This window comes from Hyperolius riggenbachi, chromosome 2, assembly GCF_040937935.1.
Source record: "Hyperolius riggenbachi isolate aHypRig1 chromosome 2, aHypRig1.pri, whole genome shotgun sequence".
NCBI classification, from domain to species: Eukaryota; Metazoa; Chordata; class Amphibia; order Anura; family Hyperoliidae; genus Hyperolius; species Hyperolius riggenbachi.
The window spans coordinates 333836016-333862506 of NC_090647.1; the positions used below are offsets into that span (position 1 = coordinate 333836016).

At 43.1% G+C, this 26491-nt stretch overlaps 1 protein-coding gene across 5 annotated transcripts in view; it reads right to left on the bottom strand.

Annotated features, from left to right (window-relative positions):
• The window catches only part of ACACA (acetyl-CoA carboxylase alpha), a 421319-nt gene that overhangs the window by 298840 nt on the left and 95988 nt on the right, over positions 1–26491 (bottom strand). For 4 of the 5 annotated variants that reach the window (XM_068269366.1, XM_068269368.1, XM_068269365.1 and 1 more), the window contains exons 19-23: positions 25565–25699; positions 23384–23530; positions 19417–19605; positions 15716–15816; positions 1958–2046 (exon numbers count right to left, since the gene is read on the bottom strand). In XM_068269366.1, the coding sequence (XP_068125467.1) occupies positions 1958–2046; positions 15716–15816; positions 19417–19605; positions 23384–23530; positions 25565–25699 (661 nt within the window). Of the gene's footprint in view, positions 1–1957; positions 2047–7872; positions 8071–8307; positions 8474–15715; positions 15817–19416; positions 19606–23383; positions 23531–25564; positions 25700–26491 lie in introns of those variants that run through there. The other variant, XR_011026314.1, reaches the window with a different exon arrangement.

Here is a 26491-nt window from a genome sequence, read left to right on the forward strand (position 1 = left end):
GCCTCTAATACTATTAGCCATAGCCCCTGAACAAGCATGCAGCAGATCAGGTGTTTCAGTGGTTCAGACTTATAAGTCTAATCTGACAAGACTAGCTGCATGCTTGTTTCTGGTTTTAATCAGATACTGCTGCAGAGAAATAGACCAGCAGGGCTGCCAGGCAACTGGTATTGATTAAAAGGAAATAAACATGACAGCCTCCATATACCTCTCTCTTCAGTTCCCCTTTAAGGTCAATTTTAAATCACTTAAAGCAAACCTGAAGCAAAAATAAAATTATGAGATAATTTCATAAAATAAGATTATGAGAAATATATATATATATATTAGTAGCGAAGTACTAGAAAACAATATGAGACTCTTTTCTTTGCTTCTCTTTACTAATGTTCTATTCGTTAACCGTACTACACATACAATTCATTACATCGTAAGGTTTTTTTTGCTTCAGGTTTGCTTTGAACATATCTCAGAAGTCCACTATAAGCTTTATTGAGCAACAGTCATCCGCCATTATCACTTTAATGGGAATAAATTGTACTTGACATTTCATACAAAAAGAGAAAAACATTAACGTAACATCAGAAACAGGCTGTCTACATGTGGGGTTGATGTGGCTCTGTAAAACTGCTATACACCAGCTGTTCTGTATGTAAGCCTGGCTTTAGGGGTATGAAGAGATCATTTGCATATTCAGTAGTAGTGCATTGTGGGTAATTAAAGCTGAATTATCGCAAATACCTTCAGTTTTAAGAAGGTAAACTACACTGGGCATCACATAGAACAAATGCATATAAATTGTTCAATAAAAAGTGAACACTTAATGAGGTTACTTGAAACATGTTCATGTGCAGTGAAATTCTATTTAAAATTCCTGTTTACCATGCTAAATATAGGAAGTGATTATTGTGAAATGTTGCTGCTCTTCAGCACACATCACCTTTAGTTAATCACTCATCTCACTTCATAGGTTTAATCATTTGCCAGGATTAGGACTAGGACTGCCTGTTAATGGATTTGACCACAAGATGGCAGCAACAGACCACTGAAAGCCTTCTAGGGTTATAAATTCAAGGAAACAGATGAGACTAATATAATGAGTGAAGTTTTTTAGCTCCATAATATATAGCATTGATCTGCTTCATTTATCTAGTGCATTAAACTACCACCATTTAAAAAGCCAACTTAATGCTCAAGATCATTAATTTGAATTCACAAAGAGGTGTTTCAAGGTTCTGCATCACAATTGTGGATTTCAATGTAGCTCTCAACTGTTATTTTTTTTTTTAAATAACCTAGGAAGGGAAGTTATGATACATTATACATTTTGACTAATTACTGCAATTGACTTATCAGTACACACCGCTTACAAAGACAAAATGCCTGGAATTTTACTTTAAAGGACACCTGAAGTGAGAGGGCTATGGAGGCTGCCATATTGATTTCCTTTTAAACAATACCAATTGCCTGGCAGTCTGGGGGATCTCATTGGCTGCAGTATTACCTGAATCACACACTTGAAATAATCATGCAGCAAATCCAGTTAGACTTCAGTCAAAAACACCTGATCTACATACTTGTTCAGGGTCTATAGCTAAGAGTATAGGAAGCAGAGGCTCAGCAGAACAGCCAGGAAATCTGCATTTTTTTTGAAAAGAAAATACATATATATCAGCACCCATATCTCTCTCAGTTTAGTAATACATTAAGATAGAGTGGAGAAAGACTAGCACCTCTGTTAGGACAAGGAGCAAAGGAAAATCTCCAAAATAAGGACAATACAAATAAAAACCCAAGTAGTTTTAATCCCTTCTCCCCCTATGCACTATTAGTGTAACATATCGGCCTTTACTTCAAGTGTAATGGCATTCAGTGGAGATCTTCATATAAACATGGTTAACAAAAACTGCTTGGATTGAAAAATACATACGGTATATAAAATTTTATTAGCAAGACATACCATGCTGAAACTGTGTTTCCACCTTTAAATACTGACGGAGTAAGTCCATGACTACAGCTTTCATGTGACCACGAATGCCACTGCGATATCTAACATGAGGGGAAGAAAGACGTGTCAGAAAACACCACAAAGAATTCAAAAAAAAAATCTATAGTAATGTTTTTCCCCTTGTTTCTTTAATAAAGATGTATTGAAACAAATATGGGATGGGATGCAAAAGATATGCTCAAAATTAAACAAAACAAAAAAACATTCTCAGTGTTCTCCCCAGAGCCATTTACCAGGGCGCGCCGCCCGGCTGATCTCCTCTGAGCGCCCGGGTAAATTAGCTCTGCTCTTTGCATTTCTTAGTGATCAGCGTCGGCCGTATCAGTGCAGCCAGCCGCTGTCACTCAGAGACGCTATCTCCGCCCTCCTCCTCAGCTCCCGGCAGTTGTGTGGAGGGGCGGGGGAATGCAGGAAACGTCACACAGCTCCTATGAGCTCTGAAGAGAGGAAGCACGGCTCTGAATGTTCAGCCAGACGCTGCCCCCCTGCTCACTGTACTCGCAGCTCAAATGAGAGAGCACACAGCTCTGATCTTTGTGGAATGTTTTGCCAGACGCTGTCCTCTCCCTATACTGGTCCAGCCGCAGCGTGTTTGTGTGTGTTGTGAGTCTCGCGAGTCTCGCTGGTGTCTAATGGAGGAGGGGAGCTTCCAACTCAACTTCTGCCAGTCAGAACTTAACGATACTTGACCCCTTTACCCCATGATTATCCTGTCCTGCCGCTGCTTTTCCAAGCCCTGATTAACGCCAGAAGTGTCACTGGTGTAAAAGAGCTGCAGCTTGGGGGGAGAGGAGAGTGAGCCTGTGTGCAGATGGCCACCACCCAGGGCAACTGCAGACAGAGACACAGGGTGATTAGTGAGACACCCTGGCCCCTTTACAGCCACAGCCAACAATTTCCTGTGTGACTGACAGTGTCACATTAGAAACTGCAGCCAGGTTCAATCTGCAGTTTTGAAAGTGAAACCAACAATATTCCCCCCCATGTTTCCTATATATATTGGTGGTGTAAGTGGGGATATCTGGGGGGGGGGGGGGGGGGGGGGGGAGGGGTAATGCACACGCAATTTCCCACCTAATGCCACCCAGCATAACATTCCCCACCCGGCTACTTTTTCATACCACCCGGCTGGAAAAAATTTCTGGGGAGAACACTGATTCTTATTGACTACCATAAAAAGGCTATAGAGGCCACAATTATCAGCAATCATCAAATATTTGATATATAACAAGTCCATCAGTAATGAGGAGCACTGCTCTCAAAAATGTGTCCACCCATCCTGGGTATTCCAAAGATTCACCATAGCTTGTTGTGCACCCTAACCTCACAGTGCATACATAAATGGTGCACTGACTTTGGTCATTGTGGATCTGTGCACCCGTATACCCATGCAAGATCTTGTCTGCAGCTGCATGGCTATGGTTTGTGTCGTACACATACAGCAGTACAAGCATATACCTGCTCACAGCCCTTTGCAATTGTGTAATTGCATGCAGCGTCATGGACCTCCACTCAATGAGCCATCACAGAGTTTCTATTGGCCTTGGGCAGAAAAAGGGGTAGTCTCAGAGGCGGGGTAGGGCAGTCTATTGGGCCTGGGGGCAGGGCCAATGGGGGTGTATTAAAGCGGCACCGCGTTGGTGACACATGAAAAGAAAATACAAGTTGACCGCAGCAGGGTCAAATGAATGGGAAGCGACAGATCAAATGCACATGACAGCTAGACGCACTACACAGGCCTCAGCAGCGGTGCCCTTGACAGCCACTGTGCTCCAGGCAATAGCTTGGAATGCCTGTGGCCCAAAGGTTTGCGCACTCTGATAAAGACATGCTGAGCATGCTTAAAAAAAAAAAAAATTTGAATAGTGACATTTATGGCTCTAACTGCAATGTGAAGTGGAGGTATTAATATTATTAACCCAGTATTTATTGCATATCCATCTTATGTGGCACTTTAAACACTGTATATAGTTATGTCACTAACTGTCCCTCAGAGAAGCTCACAATCTAATGCCTACCATAGTAATTCTTGGTCTTTTATTCCTATTGAGTCTAAGGGCAGTTTTGATGGGGACTGAATAACCTAGCTGTATATTATTGGGGTGTGGGAGTAAACTGGAGTACCCAGAGGAAACTCATGCAGCCCCATAAGATACCCTATGTCACCCACAACAAGTGAAGCCACAGTGTTCTGCCATACTGTCCTTATTGCAGCAACCACAGCCATAATATCTACATTAGAGCATGAACAGCTCTAGCTGTAGGCCTGGGCCTATGCAACTTTTGCTGACATTTTTTCCAACACAACAGCAGAGAATTGTAAAGGCCCCTCTCTAGGCTCCGTTTTCATTAAAGATCTTCTCTTTCCTTCCCAGCAGTAATATAACACAGCCATAAAATGTTTACAGTTCTGGAATACATATACACTGTATAATGTTCAGCATGGTCACTTTGCTGCTGTCCCCTTAAAGTGGACCTGACCTCTTGCACAGGACAAAAGGAAAACCGAGAAATGCAATCTATATGCATTTATGAGAGTTTAGCCTGTCTAAGGCCCCGTTCACACTTGCGGTTTTGCGAAAACCGCACCGGAGCCGGATCGGACCTGAACCGTACGGTTCCTGTCCGGATCCGGTCCGGATCCGGTCCGGTTGCATACGGTTTCCGTGCGGTATGAACACAGTTGCGGTCCGGATCCGGATTTTTAAAGAGATAACAACCTGTATAAATACCTGGGGTTCTGGGAGGTCAGCAGAAGCTCTGGGGTCATTGTTGGAGACAGCTGGACGTGTGGAGACCATCCTTGGATACAGAGACAGCAGTTGGGACCATGGATCCAGTCATTTTTTACGCTTATTACCTGGGAATTCTCTCCTTCCTGTTGTTTACCTACTACTATGTGGGGAGAAGGCGTGCTCCTCGCAGGAGATGGTGGGTGCACCCTCTACTAGCCAGGAGGCAGAGGAAGGGAGAGTTCCAGGCCCTCTACCGGGACCTCAGACGACACCCACAGAAGTTCTACAGCTACACTCGGATGTCTATTCCCCTGTAAGTATATAGGCCTAAATACACCAACCCCCACCATTCCTAAACACCCCACCCTCACCCCCACAACACCTCATCCCTGTATACCTAGCTAAACACACCACCCTGACCCCCACACCCCTGTATACCTAGCTATACACTACACCCCCACCCTCCACAACACTCCCAAACCTCTGTAAACACACCTCCCCCATCCTCCACCCAACACCTTGTCCCACAACATACTTTACAGCTTCTTCCTTTCCATCTCCTGACAGGTTTGATACCCTTTTGGAGATGGTGAAGGATGACCTTAGGAAGAAGGATACCACGTTCAGGAGAGCAGTCACACCACAAGAACAACTACTCATCACACTGAGGTATGTAAAAACAAATTTTTTTATTGCAAAAACAACCACTTTCCAACATGGAAACATTCTTCCAACATGGAAGACAAAAAAATAACATATCTATGGTATAGCCCGGTCAGTTTTAAGGAACACCAACCACCAACTTTGTGCTGGAAGAGTTGCAGGGCATAGCTGCCCAAGTGTCTTTCGGGGACACCAGTCCCTAATATTAAAGTGCTTCAAAAACCTAACCACTGGCACAGGACCCTCTGAGCCATGGATGAAGGACACAGGTCAGTGAAAAGGCTAGGCCTCTCACCCACCAGTCAAGGTGTCCTTCATCCATGGCTCCAAGGGTCTTGTGCAAGTGATTAGGAACAAGAACAAAGTGAGGAGCAAGAGGAACCGATGGCAGAGGTGCATGACTACAGGTGCAGTGCAACAGGCACAAGGTTGTGACCCAGGTAGTGTCTTTTGGGGACACCAGGCCCTAATAAATTGAAGTGCTTTAAAAACCTAACCACTGGCACACGACCCTCTGAGCCATGGATGAAGGACACAGGTCAGTGAAAAGGCTAGGCCTCTCACCGACCAGTGTAGGTGTCCTTCATCCATGGTTTCAAGGGTCTTGTGCAAGTGATTAGGAACAAGAACAAAGTGAGGAGCAAGAGGAACCGATGGCAGAGGTGCATGACTACAGGTAGTGTCTTTTGGGGACACCAGGCCCTAAATTATTAGTGCTTCTAAAACCTAACCACTGGCACATGACCCTCTGAGCCATGGATGAAGGACACAGGTCAGTGAAAAGGCTAGGCCTCTCACCGACCAGTGTAGGTGTCCTTCATCCATGGTTTCAAGGGTCTTGTGCAAGTGATTAGGAACAAGAACAAAGTGAGGAGCAAGAGGAACCGATGGCAGAGGTGCATGACTACAGGTAGTGTCTTTTGGGGACACCAGGCCCTAAATTATTAGTGCTTCTAAAACCTAACCACTGGCACATGACCCTCTGAGCCATGGATGAAGGACACAGGTCAGTGAAAAGGCTAGGCCTCTCACCGACCAGTCAAGGTGTCCTTCATCCATGGCTCCAAGGGTCTTGTGCAAGTGATTAGGAACAAGAACAAAGTGAGGAGCAAGAGGAACCGATGGCAGAGGAGCAGGACTACAGGTAGTGTCTTTTGGGGACACCAGGCCCTAAATTATTAGTGCTTCTAAAACCTAACCACTGGCACATGACCCTCTGAGCCATGGATGAAGGACACAGGTCAGTGAAAAGGCTAGGCCTCTCACCGACCAGTGAAGGTGTCCTTCACCCATGGCTCCAAGGGTCTTGTGCAAGTGATTAGGAACAACAAAGTAAGGAACAAGAGGAATCAAAGGCACAGGTGCAGGACTACAGGTGCAGTGCAACAGGCACAAGGTTGTGACCCAGGTAGTGTCTTTCGGGGACACCAGGCCCTAAAGTTCAAGTCCAGCAAAAACAAAAGTTTCCTGACATGGTCATCTGAACACCTCTGAACCTTGGTTGAAGGAGATGGGGCAGGGAAAAGGTTGGGCTAAAAAGCCCTGTGATGGTATCCTTCCTCCGAGGATCGGAGGTATTCAGAGGAGCATGTCCAGGAACAATCTGACTTTTTTTTTCAAATTGTATCGGCACCACTACTAGAAAAGGTGGGAGTTGCTGCCTGGAAATCTGGACTCTCTTGGGTGCTGGTCGTGGATGAGCTGGACCCTGACAGCGGTGGCCCATATTGACTGCCTCTGTAGCCGGTGTACATCTGTGATGATTGCCAGGTGGGCACCGCTGTTGGTTGTGGGGGTCTAAAAATTGGTGGTTGCAATAATGGCGTGTCCATGTGTTGTTTGATCACCTCCAGCAAAGTGGAATGGCACGCCATCATGTTTTGGGAAGGCACCTTTTCCAAATATGGTATTAGAGACATCACAGTGTGAAAACACGGGTGTGTCTGCAATTTCAGTAGTTCCTTGCTTTGTTGATGCATTTGCTGCATCATGTTCTGCAGCTGGCCCACCGACTGATGATGCTGCGCACGCAGTTGGTCGATTTCTCCTCTGTGTATCTCATGCATCATTTTAAGCTCGTCCCTGTAGTGCCCATGTACAGCGTCAAGCTCACATTGCAGTGAAGTGATGTGGGACTTGTACTGCTCCATGATATGGCCCCTGTCCTCATCTTGCAACTGCCGGGTTATGAGAGTTTGGTGGCTCTGAAGAATCCCGAGAAGTCCGGAGACAGCCCCGGACATCTCGGACTCTGTCTCTCTCCTTGTTGGGGGGAGGGTACCTCGACGCCTCACTGGTGGGGTGGTCCTCACTGGTGGTGTGGCAGCATCTTCCCGTCCTCTGGCCTGTGTCGGGGTTGCCCTGCGCGCTGGTTGTGCTGCAGTCTCTCGGTGCTCCTCACTTTGTTCTTGTTCCCCTGGAGCTTCCATAGCGGTCGATTGTGGAGGTGCAGCTTCTTCCACACTCGGTCCTGCAACCTCAACATCCAAGCTCTCTTCTCCCAAGTCATCATCAAAGGAGAGAGCTGGGATAGCTAAGGACTCCCTCCTCCTACTCCTCTACTCGGGGAAATAGGTTACATCGGCGACGTCATCATCCACCAAGCTCTCCTCACTGCTGAACCGTGCCTCCTGGGTCGGTTCCTCTTGCTCCAAATTGTCTTCAGTCCTGTAGATAAAAACAATATTTATTGGTGTGCCAAACAGCATGTGGCGTCAATTCACAGAGCTAGCAAACACTAGCAAACACTTTATCAACCGTTTCTACCAAACATTTGATAAAGCTTGTGAGAAAAGTTCGCTAGCCATGGGAATTGAGGCCAGTTTATAGCAATACATGGCCGAAGTCATGGTAGTTGTCTGCTAAAATGAGCTCTCAGTTCCTGCCCACAGTAGTGGTACTTACAGTCTAGGTTCCAGGCTTGCATTGATGAAAGACAATTGCTTGGCAAATTGGTAGTCTTTTTGTCGCTTTCCCCCGCCACTGCCACTTCGTTCGGCAAGTTTTTTCTTCCGTAGCCATTTCACGTATGCATCACATATATTGCGCCACCTTGTCTTGAACCTTTCTCCTGTAACGACATGAAAAATTGATTTCGATTATTTCTCTTGTAGGTACATCGCAACTGGACAAACATATACATCGCTACATGTCACATTTCGTATTGGGAAGAGCACGGTGGCAGGCATCGTCGTGAGGACTTCGAGGATCCTTTGGACGCGACTGAGGGCCAGATACATGCCTGTGCCGGACACCACGAAATGGGAGGAGATCGCCCAGGGCTTCTGGACCGAGTGCAAGTTTCCTAATTGTGTTGGTGCACTGGATGGGAAACACATCCGGCTTCAGAAACCCGTGGGGAGTGGCAGCCATTATTTCAACTATAAAAAATACTTTAGCATTGTTCTAATGGCAGTGGCAGATGCGGACTACAAGTTTGTGTACGTGGACGTGGGGTCGTACGGTAGTTCCAATGACTCTGGAATTTTCCAGCGTACGACCCTTTGCCGGCTGATGGAGGAAGGCAGACTGCGTCTCCCCCGTGACAGACCCTGGCCTGGGACAAGGGCACCGGCCTACCCCTATGTGTTTGTGGGGGACGAGGCCTTCGCCCTGTCCGACCATGTAATGCGTCCGTACCCAGACAGGGGACTTGATGCCAGCCAGCTACACTTCAATGCTCGGTTGAGCCGTGCAAGGAGAATGGTGGAGTGCACATTTGGGATCCTGGTGTCAAAGTGGAGGGTGTTCCACACGCCCATGCTGCTGAAACCGGGCAACGCAGTTGTCGTGGTGAAGGCAGCATGCATCCTCCACAACTTTGTGCGGCAGGAGGAAAGAGAGACTCCGGAACCCCCGAATGTGCTTCCACTAATGCCCCTGCGGAGGTATGCAACCAGGCCAAGGGTAGTGTCACTGCGGAACAGGGACCAACTGAGACTTTATTTTACCACACCACCAGGACGAGGGTGAATGTTTGGTTTTTAATATGTTTTGTTGAAATGTGTTTATTTTGGAGTTTCAAGTTTTTAAGTGATTTTAAATGTCTTAATTTTTTACAATAAATTGATGTTTAATAATTGGTCATTGTGTATGTTTTATGTGCACAGGTGGGGTACATCGCAGGTGGGTGGGAGACATCACAGGTGGGTGGGATACATCACAGGTGGGTGGGATACATCACAGGTGGGTGGGATACATCACAGGTGGGGTACAGGTGGGTGGGATACATCACAGGTGGGTGGGATACATCACAGGTGGGTGGGATACATCACAGGTGGGTGGGATACATCACAGGTGGGGTACAGGTGGGTGGGATACATCACAGGTGGGGTACAGGTGGGTGGGATACATCACAGGTGGGTGGGATACATCACAGGTGGGGTACAGGTGGGTGGGATACATCACAGGTGGGGTACAGGTGGGTGGGATACATCACAGGTGGGTGGGATACATCACAGGTGGGGTACAGGTGGGTGGGATACATCACAGGTGGGTGGGATACATCACAGGTGGGGTACAGGTGGGTGGGATACATCACAGGTGGGGTACAGGTGGGTGGGGAACAGGTGGGTGGGATACATCACAGGTGGGTGGGATACATCACAGGTGGGGTACAGGTGGGTGGGATACATCACAGGTGGGGTACAGGTGGGTGGGATACATCACAGGTGGGTGGGATACATCACAGGTGGGGTACAGGTGGGTGGGGAACAGGTGGGTGGGCCACGGGTGGGTGGGCAACACGTGGGTGACACAAATCCATAGCAAAAGTGGAATACATCACAAGCTAACCACAAGCCCCCCCAAAAACTTCTAGTCAACATACCCTCTGTGCCTTGCTGTCTCTTGCTCAAGTTCTCAAAGTCCTCCACATACAGCTTGGCAATTTTTTTCCACAGGCCTCTGCATTTTTTGATGTTGCTGTGGTCCGCATCCCCCTTGTCCCACAGGGCTGGTACCTGCTGCACCTGTAGGATGAGGTCTTCTGATGTGTAGGGCCTCACCCCCTCGTTATCAGACATATCGTCAGACATGTTGCTGCCAAACAGCTCCAGCATGAAGTCACTGCTGCTCCACTCTGAACGCTGGTGCCATGTGGTCCCCATCCAAAATGGCCACCATACCATAGAGTCAGCATAGGAAGTGTGGTATAACATCCGGTTTTTATAGCCAGTGTGTTGTGCGCTCTCCGGTTCTCATTGGTTTCCATTGGCCGGATGCAACATTCCGGCTCCGGTCCGGATACGACAGCCGGACCAGCCGGACCAAAAAATAGCGCATGTTGGAACGGACGCCGGAGTCCGGATCCGGTCCGGCTCCGGTCCGGACGAAACGGACGCATGTGAACGGTCGCATAGACTTTCATTGCTATGCCGTGCGTCCGTTTCGTCCGGTCCGCATGCGGTCCGGCTCCGGCACGGCTCCGGCACGGCGATTCCGGATAGCAACCGCTAATGTGAACCGGGCCTTAACCGGGGCCTAATCACAAGCTATTATTTGATCTCTCCCCTGTGTCACATCACTGCCATGGCAGAGATGGCAGATAAGCTAATTTGAAAGCACTGGATGTTAACAATATGTCTGCTTCCTTGAATCAGGAAGTAGAAACAGTGTAGATTTATTTCAGGATTTGTATCAGGTGTAACAAAGAAATGCTTTTCTTTAAATGATGTTATGCTGTTGCATGAGTTCAGGTCCACTTTAATTTCCTTTTAACATTGGTAGGCCCTCTACCAGTGCCATGAGCATGACATCCCAAACCACACCTATTCACTGCAGTAAGGACACGCCCTCCATCAACTCCAACAGGAGGATGGTTGAGCGACAGCTTGGCCTCCTACATCGGAGTTGTATGGAGTGATGAGCAAAAAGAACAAAACCACAACTAGGTGGCACTATATGGTTGTGTGTACCATTGGAATACAATCAGCTGCTGTACTAAAAAGGTGGAGGAGACCCTATTCCCCCAGGCTTTTGGGAAAATAATATGAAAAATAAAAAAAGGAGGGCTGGGTCTAAAGATAGAGAATGTCACTTTACTTCAGTTTTATGTCCACTAACATGCAAAAGGTTGTACCTTCAATAGCAATAAAAAAACAGTCCACTGTACAACAGCACCCTTACGCACAGTTCACTGCACATGTGGATCCGTGTGCAAGGGTGCTATTGTGCAGAATAAGGTGGTTTATTACTATTGAAGGTTCAATATTTTGCATGTTAGTGGATGTAAAACTGAAATAAAGTGACAGCCTCTGTATTTAGACATTGCACTCTTATTTTTCTTATTCTTGGAAAGATAAACGGTAGTTTGGCTGGACGCCTCCCCCCAACCCCCAAGATGGCATCACTCTCCCACTACTCCTTAGGAAGAAGAACTGCAATGCAGCAGTCGCGTGTGGAAATTTAAAAGAGAAACATGTAATTTTCAATTATACATCTAGCAGGAGGGGGAAGATCTGTGATAAAAAGTGAGCCTGAACAGAAGCTTTAAAAATCCATTCTAGGTTGATGTATGCACTAATTGCGTACATCCCAAAAAAAAAGGCACTTGGAAACTTGGGCGCCCAGCAATCCCAATAGTAAAATATTGTTAATTAATACAGTGGGTTGCAAAAGTATTCGGCCCCCTTGAAGTTTTCCACATTTTGTCATATTACTGCCACAAACATGAATCAATTTTATTGGAATTCCACATAAAAGACCAACACAAAGTGGTGTACATGTGAGAAGTGGAAAGAAAATCATACATGATTCCAAACTTTTTTTTTTTACAAATAAATAACTGCAAAGTGGTGTGTGCATAATTATTCGGCCCCTTTGATCTGAGTGCTGTCAGTTGCCTATAGACATTGCCTGATGAGTGCTAATGACTAAATAGAGTGCACCTGTGTGTAATCTAATGTCAGTACAAATACAGCTGCTCTGTGAGGGCCTCAGAGGTTGTCTAAGAGAATATTGGGAGCAACAACACCGTGAAACCCAAAGAACACACAAGGTCAGGGATCAAGTTAAGCATAAGAAGTCCCGTTTGCAGTTTGCCACAAGCCATGTGGGGGACACAGCAACCATGTGAAAGAAGGTGCTCTGGTCAGATGAGACCAAAAAAGAACTTTTTGGCTAAAATGCAAAACGCTATGTGTGGCAAAAAACACTGCACATCACTTTGACAAATATGGTGGTGGCAGCATCATGCTCTGGGGGTGCTTCTCTTCAGCAGGGACAGGGAAGCTGGTCAGAGTTGATGGGAAGATGGATGGAGCCAAATACAGGGCAAACTTGGAAGAAAACCTCTTGGAGACTGCAAAAGACTTGAGACTGGGGCTGAGGTTCACCTTTCAGCAGGACAATGACCCTAAACATAAAGCCAGGGCAACAATGGAATGGTTTAAAACAAAACATATCTATGTGTTAGAATGGCCCAGTCAAAGTCCAGATCTAAATCCAATCGAGAATCTGTGGAAAGATCTGAAAACTGCTGTTCACAAACACTGTCCATCTAATCTGACTGAGCTGGAGCTGTTTTGCAAAGAAGAATGGGCAAGGATTTCAGTCTCTAGATGTGCAAAGCTGGTAGAGACATACCCTAAAAGACTGGCAGCTGTAATTGCAGCAACAGGTAGTTCTACAAAGAATTGACTCAGGGGGCCGAATAATTACGCACACCCCACTTTGCAATTATTTATTTGTAAAAAATGTTTGGAATGATGTATGATTTTCTATCCACTTCTCACATGTACACCACTATGTATTGGTCTTCCACATGGAATTCCAATAAAACTAATGCATGTTTGTGGCAGTAATGTGACAAAATGTGGAAAACTTCAAGGGGGACGAATACTTTTGCAACCCAAAGTATATACATTATACTATTAAGGTGTATAAACTATAGTCAAATATCAGAATTGAATACAGATATTTTACTAAAGCTAAACCATTCTCACACAGAACCTATTCACACACACAAACACCCTTCCTGACACCTAACTCTAAACACCACACACACACACACACACACACACACACACACACCCTTCCTGCCGACTAACCATAACTGTTTCCTGCGCAAAAACACCCTTCCTAACGACTAACCATGCCTCCCTTACACAAACTCCCTTACTGATGCTTAACCCTAACCACCCCCCTGATCCGCACAAACCCTCCTGCCTAACCTTAACACCACACACACACACACACACACACACACACACACACACACACACACACACACACACACACACACACACACACACACACACACACACACACACACACACACACACACACACACACACACACACACACACACACACACACACCTAACCTTAAAACTCTCCCACTATGATCTATAAATAACAACACAAAGTTTATTTGAGTTAATAAAAAAAATGAAGGCAAAATCGATACATGATATTTGAAGATTTAAAAAAATTTGTTCTATATTACAGAATATAAATGTAATGCCAGTTTACACAGTTAAAATGAAGGAAGTAAGATATTGCAAAAGTAATATTTTTATTGTTCATTTAAAGAAAAAACAATATACGTTATTGGGCGACCAAATTTCCACTTGGGTGCCCGCTTGCTACTACTTTGCATTGGTGTCAATGGCAGGGCCCATTTTGTCCACTAACAGCTGGCGCACAAGTTGTCTGCTTCCCTACTCATTTTGGTAAATCAACCCTATTGGATCATACATAACCAGATGGGTCATTCAAGCTGAAAATCAGGTTACATTTACAGTGGTTTGCAAAAGTATTCGGCCCGCTTGCAGTTTTCCACATTTTGGCATATTACTGCTACAAACATGAATCAATTTTATTGGAATTCCACATGAAAGACCAACACAAAGTGGTGTACATGTGAGAAGTGGAACGAAAATCGTACATGATTCCAAACATTTTTTACAAATAAATAGCTGCAAAGTGGGATGTGCGTAATTATTCAGCCCCCTTTGATCTGAGCGCAGTCAGTTGCCCATAGACATTGTCTGATGAGTGCAAATGACTAAATAGAGTGCACCTGTGTGTAATCTAATGTTACTGACATTAGATTACACACAGGTGCACGCTATTTAGTCATTTGCACTCATCAGGCAATGTCTATGGGCAAATACAGCTGCTCTGTGACGGCCTCAGAGGTTGTCTAAGAGAATATTGGGAGCAACAACACCGTGAAGTCCAAAGAACACACAAGACAGGTCAGGGATCAAGTTATTGAGAAATTTAAAGCAGGCTTAGGCTACAAAAAGATTTCCAAAGCCTTGAACATCCCACGGAGCACTGTTCAAGTGATCATTCAGAAATGGAAGGAGTATGGCACAACTGTAAACCTACCAAGACCAGGCCGTCCACCTAAACTCACAGGCCGAACAAGGAGAGCGCTGATCAGAAATGCAGTCAAGAGGCCCATGGTGACTCTGGACGAGCTGCAGAGATCTACAGCTTAGGTGGGAGACTGTCTCTGTAGTCATGCACTGTACAAAGTTGGCCTTTATGGAAGAGTGGCAAGAAGAAAGGCATTGTTAACAGAAAGCATAAGAAGTCCCGTTTGCAGTTTGCCACAAGCCATGTGGGGGACACAGCAACCATGTGGAAGAAGGTGCTCTGGTCAGCTGAGGCCAAAATGGAACTTTTTGGCCAAAATGCAAAACGCTATGTGTGGCGGAAAACTAACACTGCACATCACTCTGAACACACCATCCCCACTGTCAAATATGGTGGTGGCAGCATCATGCTCGGGGGGTGCATCTCTTCAGCAGGGACAGGGAAGCTGGTCAGAGTTGATGGGAAGATGGATGGAGCCAAATACAGGGAAAACTTGGAAGAAAACCTCTTGGAGACTGCAAAAGACTTGAGACTGGGGCGGAGGTTCACCTTCCAGCGGACAATGACCCTAAACATAAAGCCAGGGCAACAATGGAATGTATATATTTAGCATTTCCCAATCTAAAAATACAGGTGTCAAAGCTGCTCTATCAGGAAATTGTGGCATGTTTACGCACTTACACTCACAAAGTAGGCTGAAGCTCCAGAAAAAGATTTAATACATAAGCTCAGTAACTGGTTATCATGGGGCACGGTCCCCACCAACAGCTAGACAGCAGCGATTCCGAGAAGTCAAAGCTGTCTGGAACATTTTGGTATAAAAATACATTCCTGTGATTTCAGCAGTAACACCTACCGATTGTGTTAAAATCTGAAAAATGTGATTTATGTGCTAGAAAAAAAAGCAACCATCCAAACTCTCTGAACCACAACTCTGGTCGCGGACGAACGCTTTCACCTCTTAAGTTGTTCGGCTAGTATCTCACCTTTGTACCAATTGCACAATACTTTGTGTGTTCATGAAGAAAACCTCACGTTCAGATTTACGGTTCAGTGTAGCAGCATGACTGTCTAATATATTCGCTATCTAAACAGGAAAAAAAAAAGAAAAAAAAGAATAAAAGTTTGTTTTTTAGGTTTTTTTTTATCCAATGTATTTTGGCTATATTAATATCTTAAGTGGTAATAACATATTTTAAAAGTTGGTAGCACCTCTGAATATCCTCTTAAGTAACACATTGCACCAAATCATACATATGTAACACAACCTTCAATAGATCTGTACTTGTTTCAGCACATTATATTATACCAGAGTTACATAGTTACTACACAAATTTGTTTCATTTGACCGTTTATGTTTGTATATCCTTGTTAAACAGACTATACTAATTTATACTATGCGTCTGTAATGTGTTATATACAAATGAATTAAAGAGAACCTGTACTGAGTAAAAATATTTAAAATAAACACATGAGGTAACTTAAAATGAACATTATATAGTTACCTTGCCATCAGTTACTCTCAGAAGCTCACCATTTTCTTCTGACAATGATCCCTTCCAGTTCTGACAATATTTTGTCAGATCTGAAATATATCAGTTGCTGTCAGTAAAATATCAGTTGCTGTCAGTTATAGCTGAGAGGAAAACTGATGTACCAGGTAATGTCCTTGTTTCCCTATGGCTCAAGTGGGCGATGTTACAGTTTAACTGTGTGCTGACCAGAAAGCTGTTATGGGTAATGGCCATTTTCAAAATGGAGGACGGAAAATTCCCTTGATCACAGTGAACAAACAGGACGCAGGAGAGGAGAAAGACGCTGAAGAGTAGACTACATGGGAGGTAAGTATGACTTGTGTATGCTTATTTTGACTTTTAATTTTCAGTTCAGGTTTTCTTTAAAGTCTACTGACTATTGTGGTACAGCATTTGACATGCTTTTATTTTCCCTGTTTTTGATGCTTAATTGCTTTCAAGAACATATGAACTATTGGATGGAATCAACATTTCAAGGGGAAAATAGTCAGTTCTGCTTGAGACCTTTTGAGATTACTTTATTCTCTATGGTATTACTTGAACTTGTGGCCCTTGTGACTGTCTTGTGGACAGTCTTGGAAGGATAAGTAGGAATCCTTAAACTCTTCCCCACAACTCAATTTTGGGAAAGTCCCAGGATGCTTTGCGTTTCCTAGTGAACAGAGTAGTAAAAATGGTTCTGTACCGTGTTAGCCAAACAAATTATGTAGGTAGAAAAAAAACAAAGTCTTGTAAAAGTAATACTTTTTAATGGCTAACTGATAAAGTTAAATAATGCAAGCTTTCTGGGATCTAGTCCCCTTCTTCAGGCATATTTCCAGATGTAAGCTGAAGTAAAACACTGATGCAGGTAAATAGTAAACACAAAGATGGCAGTTGTGCTGGTTACTGTTCAGCTCACTGGCTCCAGCCTGCTAATCACCTGACATCTAACTGCTAAACAGTAACCAGCACAACTGCCATCTTTGTGTTTACTATTTACCTGCATCAGTGTTTTACTTCAGCTTACATCTGGAAATATGCCTGAGGAAGGGGACTAGATCCCAGAAAGCTTGCATTATTTAACTTTATCAGTTAGCCATTAAAAGGTTTATTTTTTCTACCTAGTGAACAGACAAACAGAACGGTCCCCCATTGTACAGTTTAAATAATGGGCGTTTGAATTTATATTTATTGTACAACGATTTTCTTAAATCTTTCCCACAAATTTTGGAACATATCCTATTTTTCCCCAATTTCTGGGAAAAACTAATATGTGGGTCTTCTGCATTCTACAGACTTACTATACTGTCTCCAAATAAGTGTTTCTATGTCCATCAACAAATGTGTCTGTCATTAAAAAAAAAATCATTACGAACACTACTTAATGTACTCAACTTACCCTACCGAACACCAATATGCATTTATGAAGCAAAGAAAATGGCCTTAGAAACAAATATGTTGTTGGGCATCTATGCTTCCCCGCCTCCCAAAGTACAACATACAAATATATTTTAGGACAGATAAGTCCTAGTAACAGCGAGAGACAAATTATGATGGGGTTTTAATTGGTCAATGTAATTGCTGACGGGTTATCTACCACATTAAGTTTGACTGTTGGGCTAGGGTCACAGTGGTCAGTTGCATAATGCACGTGTTATAATGTGTGTGAACAGCAATGGAGACGAGATAGATTTAAAACAAGGCTTTAATAGAAAGCCTGCATGCAGTGAGTTAGAATGACATGATCAGTCTGTACTGTGAACAGGCCCACAGAGTTACAGTATATGGGCAGTAAGTTGGCATGCAGAAATATTCTGCAACGCAACTAAGCACTGTGAACTAGCCCTTATAATTAAAGATGAGGTTTCAAATGTTCAATGTTCAAATGGGCAAAAAACTGTTATAATTTGACAGGTGCTGTGACTATGGGGTCATATCCCTGTCAGAAAATTCTACTGAATTGCATTCATCTAGAAATGGTTTAAAGGAAACCTAAGGCGGGGAAAAAAAGTTAACTTTAACTTACCTAGGGTCTCTTCCAGCCCACCGTACTCTTTGAAGGCCCTCAGAGTCCCCCAGTTAAACTCCATTGTTCTGTTGTCACCCCAACTAAACTCCTCAACGCCACTCGGTGGTGCACTATGGTGAATGTGCTGTCCTGCCTGTGCTGCTTCTCTATCACGCTCAGGCTGTTGGGAGCGTTCTGTGCATGCGCAATTTGTAAAGACTTGTTGGGGTGACTGGAAAAATGGAGAGGACTAAGGGCTTGTTCACACCTAGGGCGTTTGTGGTTTTTTTAAGTGCTAGCGAGTTCAGAAATCGCCCCAAAAAGCGCTTATGCAATGAGTCCCAGCCTCAAAGCACCAGAGCTGCTACCACTTAAGGCGTGCTCACCAGGCGACCAGGATCACTTACAGCAGAGACTGCCCAGAGATTTGTTACTGTTTTACATATTGCCTTCGAACCCATTGCAAAGGGCTCAAATCCTAAATCAAAGGCAACATTACCAGTACACAGTCCAGCTGATGAGATATTAGAGCACACAGCTTATATACATTTTACAACTCCTTTTGATCTAAAATGTATATAAGCTGTGTATTCTAACATCTTGTCAGCATACAGGAACAGAGTCTAAAGAAGGCATATTAATCAAAACGTTACTCTTAAGCAAAGGCAGGTTAAAAAAGGAAGTCAGCAATGACTCCTTTATTATTGCTCTAATTTCAGAATCCCCACCCAGGAAGAGGTCCAGCTCAACAGCCAGGCACACTAGCATATTTTTAGGAATGGAGTTAGCAGAGGCAGATAGTGTGAGCCTGGCATGACAGAACTACAGAAGCTGCCAGTGCTAAATTATTTTCGATTTCTACTTCCCTGGATGCCATGGTCCTCCAACTGATTTCATAAACCCCATCAAATGAAGTCCTCCAAAATGATTTTGAGTCACTGACAAACAAAATAGAAAACATTCAGTAGGACTGCCACAAAGCGGCAAGTGCAAAATAGAGAAAGAAATAGAATAATTTAGCAATGACTGCCTACACATTTCCATCATTAAGATTGTGCACAAGTAGAGGTATTCTGGAAAATAGAAAAATCTACCGTTATCCAACGTCTATAGAAATTGTTATAGAGTCTCAAGTGCTCTTTATATTCTGTGTAACAATTACCTGCTGGCTTGGAAACTGACACAAGACAGAAGTAATGTTGCTGGCATACTGCGCCATCTCCTTTCGAATTGCCTTTTCCACACTTGGCGGAATACGACCTGACACGCTGGTCATAATGTCCTGAAGCTCCAGCAATGGTAGAGATGGATCCCTTAGAGTCTTCATCAGTCGTTCTACCCAGTCCTTTAGCTAGGAAAAAGGATTTTTATCAAGTAAGATTTTAGAACAGATATTACAAAAATAAAGGTTAGGATTTGTTTCTAATCTCAATAAGAAGCAGCAAAAGTTCTATGGCTCAAATCTGGAGTCAGACACAAAAGGTCAGACTTAAAGAGACACTGAAGCGAAAAAAAAAGTTATAATGAATTGGTTGTACAGTAAGGATAATTACTAGAACATTACTAGCAAAGAAAATATTCTTATAAATTTTATTTTCAGTTATATAGTGTTTTTTTATAACATTGCATCGTTCTTTAATATTTGCAGTTTACACACTACTCAGTATTCTAAATGGTTTTACAGAGCAGGCCAATGAACTTTTGACCTGTCCTCTGGAGAGAAAAAGAAGATACAATGACTGACAGTTGAGATAACAAGCTTCAGAAGACAGAGCTCTCTGTGACTTTGAAAGTCGTGGAGATCAATAGCTCTTTTGCATAGATAACAACTAGAGTTTCTTAACTCTTCCTGTACTGGAAACAATATTAGACTTATGTCTCTGCTCCTAATGTTTTATTTCTTAGCTGCACTACACATACAAATCATTATAACATATTTTTTTTTCACTTCAGTGTCTCTTTAAAGGACATCTGAAGTGTGAGGAATAAGAAGGCTGCCATATTTATTTATTTTTAAACAGTGCAGATTGCTTGGCAGCCTGCTGGGCCTCTGCCTTTAAAGCCTCATCTACACGGTATCATTTTCCGACAGATCGGATCTATTAGACGGATTTATTAGATAATTTCCAACTAGTCCAATCAGATTGTGTTAAGCCTGGTACACACCATGCAATTTCTCATCAGATAGATGGGTTGAATAGATAATGCCCGATCGTTTTTCTGATGAATTTGCATAGAAGTGATCAGAAAATCGGTCAGAAATTATCGACCCAACTATCTGATGGGAAATTGCATGGTGTGTACCAAACTTTAGATTTTGCTATAGATTTTGGGTACTTATCAAAGCAAAATCTATCGCAAAATTGATCTGAAACAATTTGGACGTCTACACACGATGCAATTTCTTATTAGATCTATCTAATAGATTGGTCTATCTGATGGAAAACTGTACCGTGTAGATGAGGCTTAAAAATTTTAGGTATAGATTCTGAACATGCAAACAGATCGGATAGTACTCACTGAAGTCTGTCTGGATTAGCCACATGTGTGCGATTCAGACACTACTGCAGCAGGACTGCCAGGCAACTAGTACTGCTTAAATATGGCAGCCTCCATATCCCTCTCAGTTCAGGTGTACATTAAGTTTTTATACAAATGATTTTGTAACAATAGAATAAAAACCAGTAGAGCTTTCTGTCAATACTCTACATTTAAAGTAATACTGTAACCCTCCCACCCTCCCAAAAAAAGAGAGATGAACTTACCTGGGGATTCTACCAGTCCCCCGCAGACATCCTGTGCCTGCGCCGGGACAAAAACGATCCTCTAGTCCCTGCCACCTGCTCACTTCCGTCAACTTAAATGTTACAAACTACTGCACCTGCGCGGCCACGTGCGTCCTCGCTTCTGCTGATGTCACCAAGAGCTTCCTGCGTAAGCACAGTCCAACTCGACTTTTTTTGGGGGGGGTTTGATTTGGTCTGCAGCTTGCGATCGGATAATAATCGGAATCTCAGAAGTCCACACAACAATTGCTCTGGCAACATGGATGGCCACAGTGAATCCAGTGTACGATCCACTATGTGACCCAGTGTGCCCATCCACTTTGTTCTCATATCCGTCGCTGTCTATTGGACAGCCAACAGTAGACATATCTATTTTCTGTACATTGTCCAGAAAGGTCCTGCAGGATGGGACTTTTGTATTCCGGTACTGCAACTGACACATTCATATCAGACATATCTATAGATAACATAGGATCTGTTGAGATGTAGGTTTATTTGTTGTTCTCCGCTGCAGTAAACAGTCTAGTTTGGGCTCTAGTGTGAACCCAGCCTAACAGTGGAGCCTCGCCCATTTTGGAGAGATGTTGCATTCATCTGTACAAAACCTGCTTGTCACCTTCATGTAAGGTAAGGAAGTGGGCTTGTGTCTGAACATTGCCACAAATCGGTAATTACAAACAAAAAAATTGCAAGCCTGAAGATTTTTACTACTGACTTACTGAATACATACTTTTACTGCATATGCTTCTGTGAGCATGTGTGCTTACGGCCTGCAGCAGCCTGAATGCTTACCTACAGAATGTGTCCATGATTTATTGGAACTGCTTTATCAGTGTATGAAGCCAATTTATAACATGGTAGAAGAACCCCAACTTTACAGCCCACTTGCAAGCAAACAATTTATTTTAATATTGGATGGTGTGGTTTGAACCATGTTTGACATTCTAGTACTATCCCATCTATGAGAATTTCCATGCAGTGGTAAACCTCTCCAAGAGAAAGCAACAAGTAGAATAATTTTGCATGGTAGAGAGAGAGAGAGAGAGAGAGAGACACAGAATTCCCAACCAGTTAAAAACGTAATTTCTATACCTTGCTCCTTGTCTAAACGAATCAGCTAATTTCAGAACAGTGCTTTGCTTGTTGCCATAGGCCGTAATGAGAATTACGGCTACAGCGGTGCTCAGTGACTAATTTGGGCACACATATCCCCCACCGGTACCGTGCTGGGTCCCTCTGTAGTGATGGTCATGTCTAGAAGAACTTATGGAGAAGCATGGGATTTGCTTGATCACATCCTGCATTAGCACATGATCATGACTAGCAAATCAGAGACCTGTATATCCACCACCTGACCAAACTGACCGCATGATTCTCCATGAGTTCCCCAAGACATGACCATCACTATCCCTCTGAACATACCTGACAAAAACTTGTTGGACATATTTTCCTGGCTGTGCTACCTTTGGGCCTCAGCACACTACCACACTTCTGTCCGCTTTTCAGCAACACGCCAGTGTTACAGATGCTGAGGACTGAAAGAAGCAGACACAAATGCATTAGTGTGCTCAGGCCCTTACGTATACAAGGCCTGTTGCACTGCCCAGGCACAAGTACAGTTCATGCCAGCACAGTGCCACAAAGTCGCTCATGCACAGCTTTTTCCTCTTAGCACGGGTGAGTTTGTGATAATGCGCAAGGCCATACTAGTGCATGCGTAGCTTCTACTTTGGTAATATCTATTTTTAAAGCTCCTTACAGGTTTTCTTTAAGGTCCCTACTCCCTACAAAATAACTTGATGGTTTCGGATCTCCATAACTTAAAGCAGACCCAAACCAAACATTTTTTTAATTCAAAATATTTAGTTGCACCACTCTGACACATACAAAGATAAATAGACACTCGTTCAAGCCTATGAGTATTTCAGTGCATGCTTTTGACCCTTCTCTTTTCATAACTAGGGTTATACAGGTGGCAGCCATTAGCAATTCCTCCTTTGCCGGACATCATCTACTCCACCAGTTTGCTGGATTCTGTCCCGGCAATATGAAAGGAAGAGAGGGGTTCCTCCAATAAATGTAAAATATTTTATATTTGTCATCATGCAGCTGAAAAAAACGGCTGCCATTTCTTATTATAATTTAGAAAATAGATTTTATTTCTGAAATCTTGTATTTTTAATTTGGGTCCACTTTAACTGAAAACTGTTTAATCTTGTAATCTTTCATTTCTAGTGTTTTGGAAATGTAATTGGCTAATTTTTGCTCTGTTAAACATTAGTAACATTAGTACAACCCTTTTTTAATGATGGTACTTTTACAGCAAGTGTAAGAGTGATTTACCTTGGTGCTGAAGTATGGCTCAGGAAGACAGTATCCATTCATGACATTCACCAGGTTATCCAGAACATAATGAAATACACGATGGATCTTCTCACCCTGCAGTGCAGTGCTGTGTATATGTGGCAATGATCCTGTGTGGAGTTCAGCCTTGAAATTGAAGCACAAAACAAGTATAGCAGTATAGTATACTCTCCAGTTAATTTAGCATACTATACTTACATAAAGCCAATAACCACTGTTGCCGTGATTGCATAAAAAAAATGAAGTTGTTCATCTATAAATTACATCTATCATGAAATGATGGAAGCTGTAACTGTTGACCTCCACCTGAGAATGTTAAGATGCTCTGGCTATAATATTTATTGAGTCAGTCACCTGAAAGAGGTGTGTGGATAAATAGTACCTGAATAATCTTTCTCAGCTGAAAAACTAACCTGCAAGTACAGATTCCTTTTGGGTGAGTGCTCTATGCAATTTCAGTTGACATTGCTTACCAATGCCTAAGTCGAGCATAGCCAAGAACCTACCGAAAGGCTAGTGCTCATCAAACACGACAATCAATCACTTAAGGTGCCCATTAATAGTACAATATTTTCTCAATCAGATTTGCAGAAACGTTAAGTAAACAGAAGGTCATTTTTTATTTTTTCCCATAAAATGGGCAAGGGCGTATCTAGAAATCACTGGGCCCCCCTGCGAAACTTTTGATGGGCCTCGCCCCTTCTCCCTCCAGCTTTCTGCAAAGGTAAACTGAAAACCAATGTTAGGTTATTGCACACTTGAAAGTGTTTTCCCCTTGCAGATAAAAGCAGACAGCAGTAAAGCACTCGGAGCATTTTTCACACATGCACGTTTTCACACATACAGTGTTCTCCCAGCCTCAGCTTATTACACTCACTCTGTCCATCTCTGATGGAGCAGAACTGGCTCTGCAGACGGCTCCAGCATCACTACAGTACAGAGCAGAGCAGAGGGGTAGAGTTTGGGGGCTGGGCGCTGTACAGAAGAGCCTGCTGCACACTGAAGAGGAACAGTCTACAAATCTTTGCCTACAATACTTTATATGATTCCTTATCAATGGCTGAGCAGATGCAGTCATTAGAACAATTGTGCAGAGAGCAGAAAGTTTTTTCTCTCCGTGCCCTTAGTCTCAGTCTCTCAGGACAGGGAAAAAAAGCTTCCCGATTCCCTTTCTCCAGCTGCCATTGGGCAGCTATGCCTCTCCCCCGCTGTACCCCTGATTGTGATTGCGGCTACCGGATCTGACCAGCCCCACAGATCAGGTAGCAGGGTTTTTTTTTTGTTTTTTTATATATAGATATCCCCAGCTCAGATTCCCTGTAAAGGACATCCAAGGTGAAAATAAACTGATGAGAAAAACAATTGTATCTATCCTCAGTCTCCTAAAAATGACTTTAGATATCCAACAGTTTTATTTTATATTTAAATCTAATTTTTAAGTTTTTACTGTTTCATTGTCTCTGCTCAATGACACCTTTATTGAAGTATGTCTGAGCTCAAATCTATGAACTATTGACCCTTTTTATCGCTTTCCTTCTCTCAGAAGCCATTTACTGACAGGAAAGTGTTCTATGGCTGTAATTCCTTATTAGTGAGAGTTATGTTATAGTCTGACCCAGTCCGACCCATACAGAAACCGTACATACACAGGTCTATCTCATCACGTCACATGTCACCTCGGTTGTCCTTTAAGCCAGTGTTTCTCAACATTTTATTGGTATGTACCCCTTTTAAAACCCCGTACTTACAAAGTACCCCCTAGCATAGTAACCATTATGACAAGTACCCCTTGACAAATTTATATTTTATTGTAGTACATGATAATTGGTTCTAAACATTTTCCAAGCTTTTACTATTACTTTTTAATAGCTAATATACTAATTTGGTGTTGTTTAAATAAGATTTATCATTTTCTAAAACACTAAATTTGTTATTCTTGGTTAAGTATATCAAGCTGGAGTACCCCCTGGAGCCATCAGAAGTACCCCCTGGGGTATGCGTACCACACGTTGAGAAACTAGGCTTTAAGCAGTATCAAATGAAAATAAAGACGTATTGTCACTGAGCCACTGGTTGTGAAACAGAAAGACAAGTGAAACTAGATAAGTTTATCATGAAAATTACTTATGCTACCAGAACTATGCTGGTGCTTCGTCTTACCTGCTGTACCCTACTGGGGTCATCTAGCTGAAGCTTGGCAATAACACATCCAGGTTCCAGGACAGCCCCCGCTCGTTTTACATAATGTATACATCCTGATTCCATGGCTGTCAGGGTCATCACCATCTTCATTACCTGCACAATAAGCATTATGTGAGCACAAACAGGATTACCAGCAAAAGAACGGTGCTCTATCCCAAGGATTCATACTATGTATGAAACTCAAATTTCATCTATGGACTTAAGTATTGCGGTCCAAATTCATGGACATGCCTTGACTGCACAGCAATAAGTTAATTGCAAGACAATCTGATAATCTGTCCTGCAAACCAAAGATGTTACCAATTAGCTTCAAGTGAAGCATAAATATGCCTTCAGGTGACCGAATATCAGTCTTTATGTTTAATAGACATTTTTTGGCTGTTTTTAATGTCTTCCAGCAAACAACTTTGAATTTCTTAACATTTTTTTTAACCCAAGAGAATTTTTTTTTTTTATTGCGAATGTAAACAAAGCATACATGTACATTTGTTGAATCCAAACTACCAGTTCAGTTTCATACCACTTTAACAGATGTTCTTACATTGTAGTGGTTGCTAAGAATCCTTTATGACTGCATGGGTTACTGAACCATTTGTGACATGGCTCTGCTCACTAACTTCCCTGTCATGTGGCAAAAATAAAGGGGGGCTTTAGGTATTGCTCTGAGTTCAAACTCTGCATATTGGTTATGTTGGCAGTGTATTAATGTAGGGCACTATATACAGAAAGACTCAAGTGTTTCCACACCCCCAAGGATGTACTATGCCAAAAATAACCCTTTTAGGAAGCCATTACCATAGTACATTGGTAGTACAAAAACAAGCTAGATGTTTAGTCATCCACGTCTGCAGAGAATGATGCTCATCCATGGTTATATATCACTTG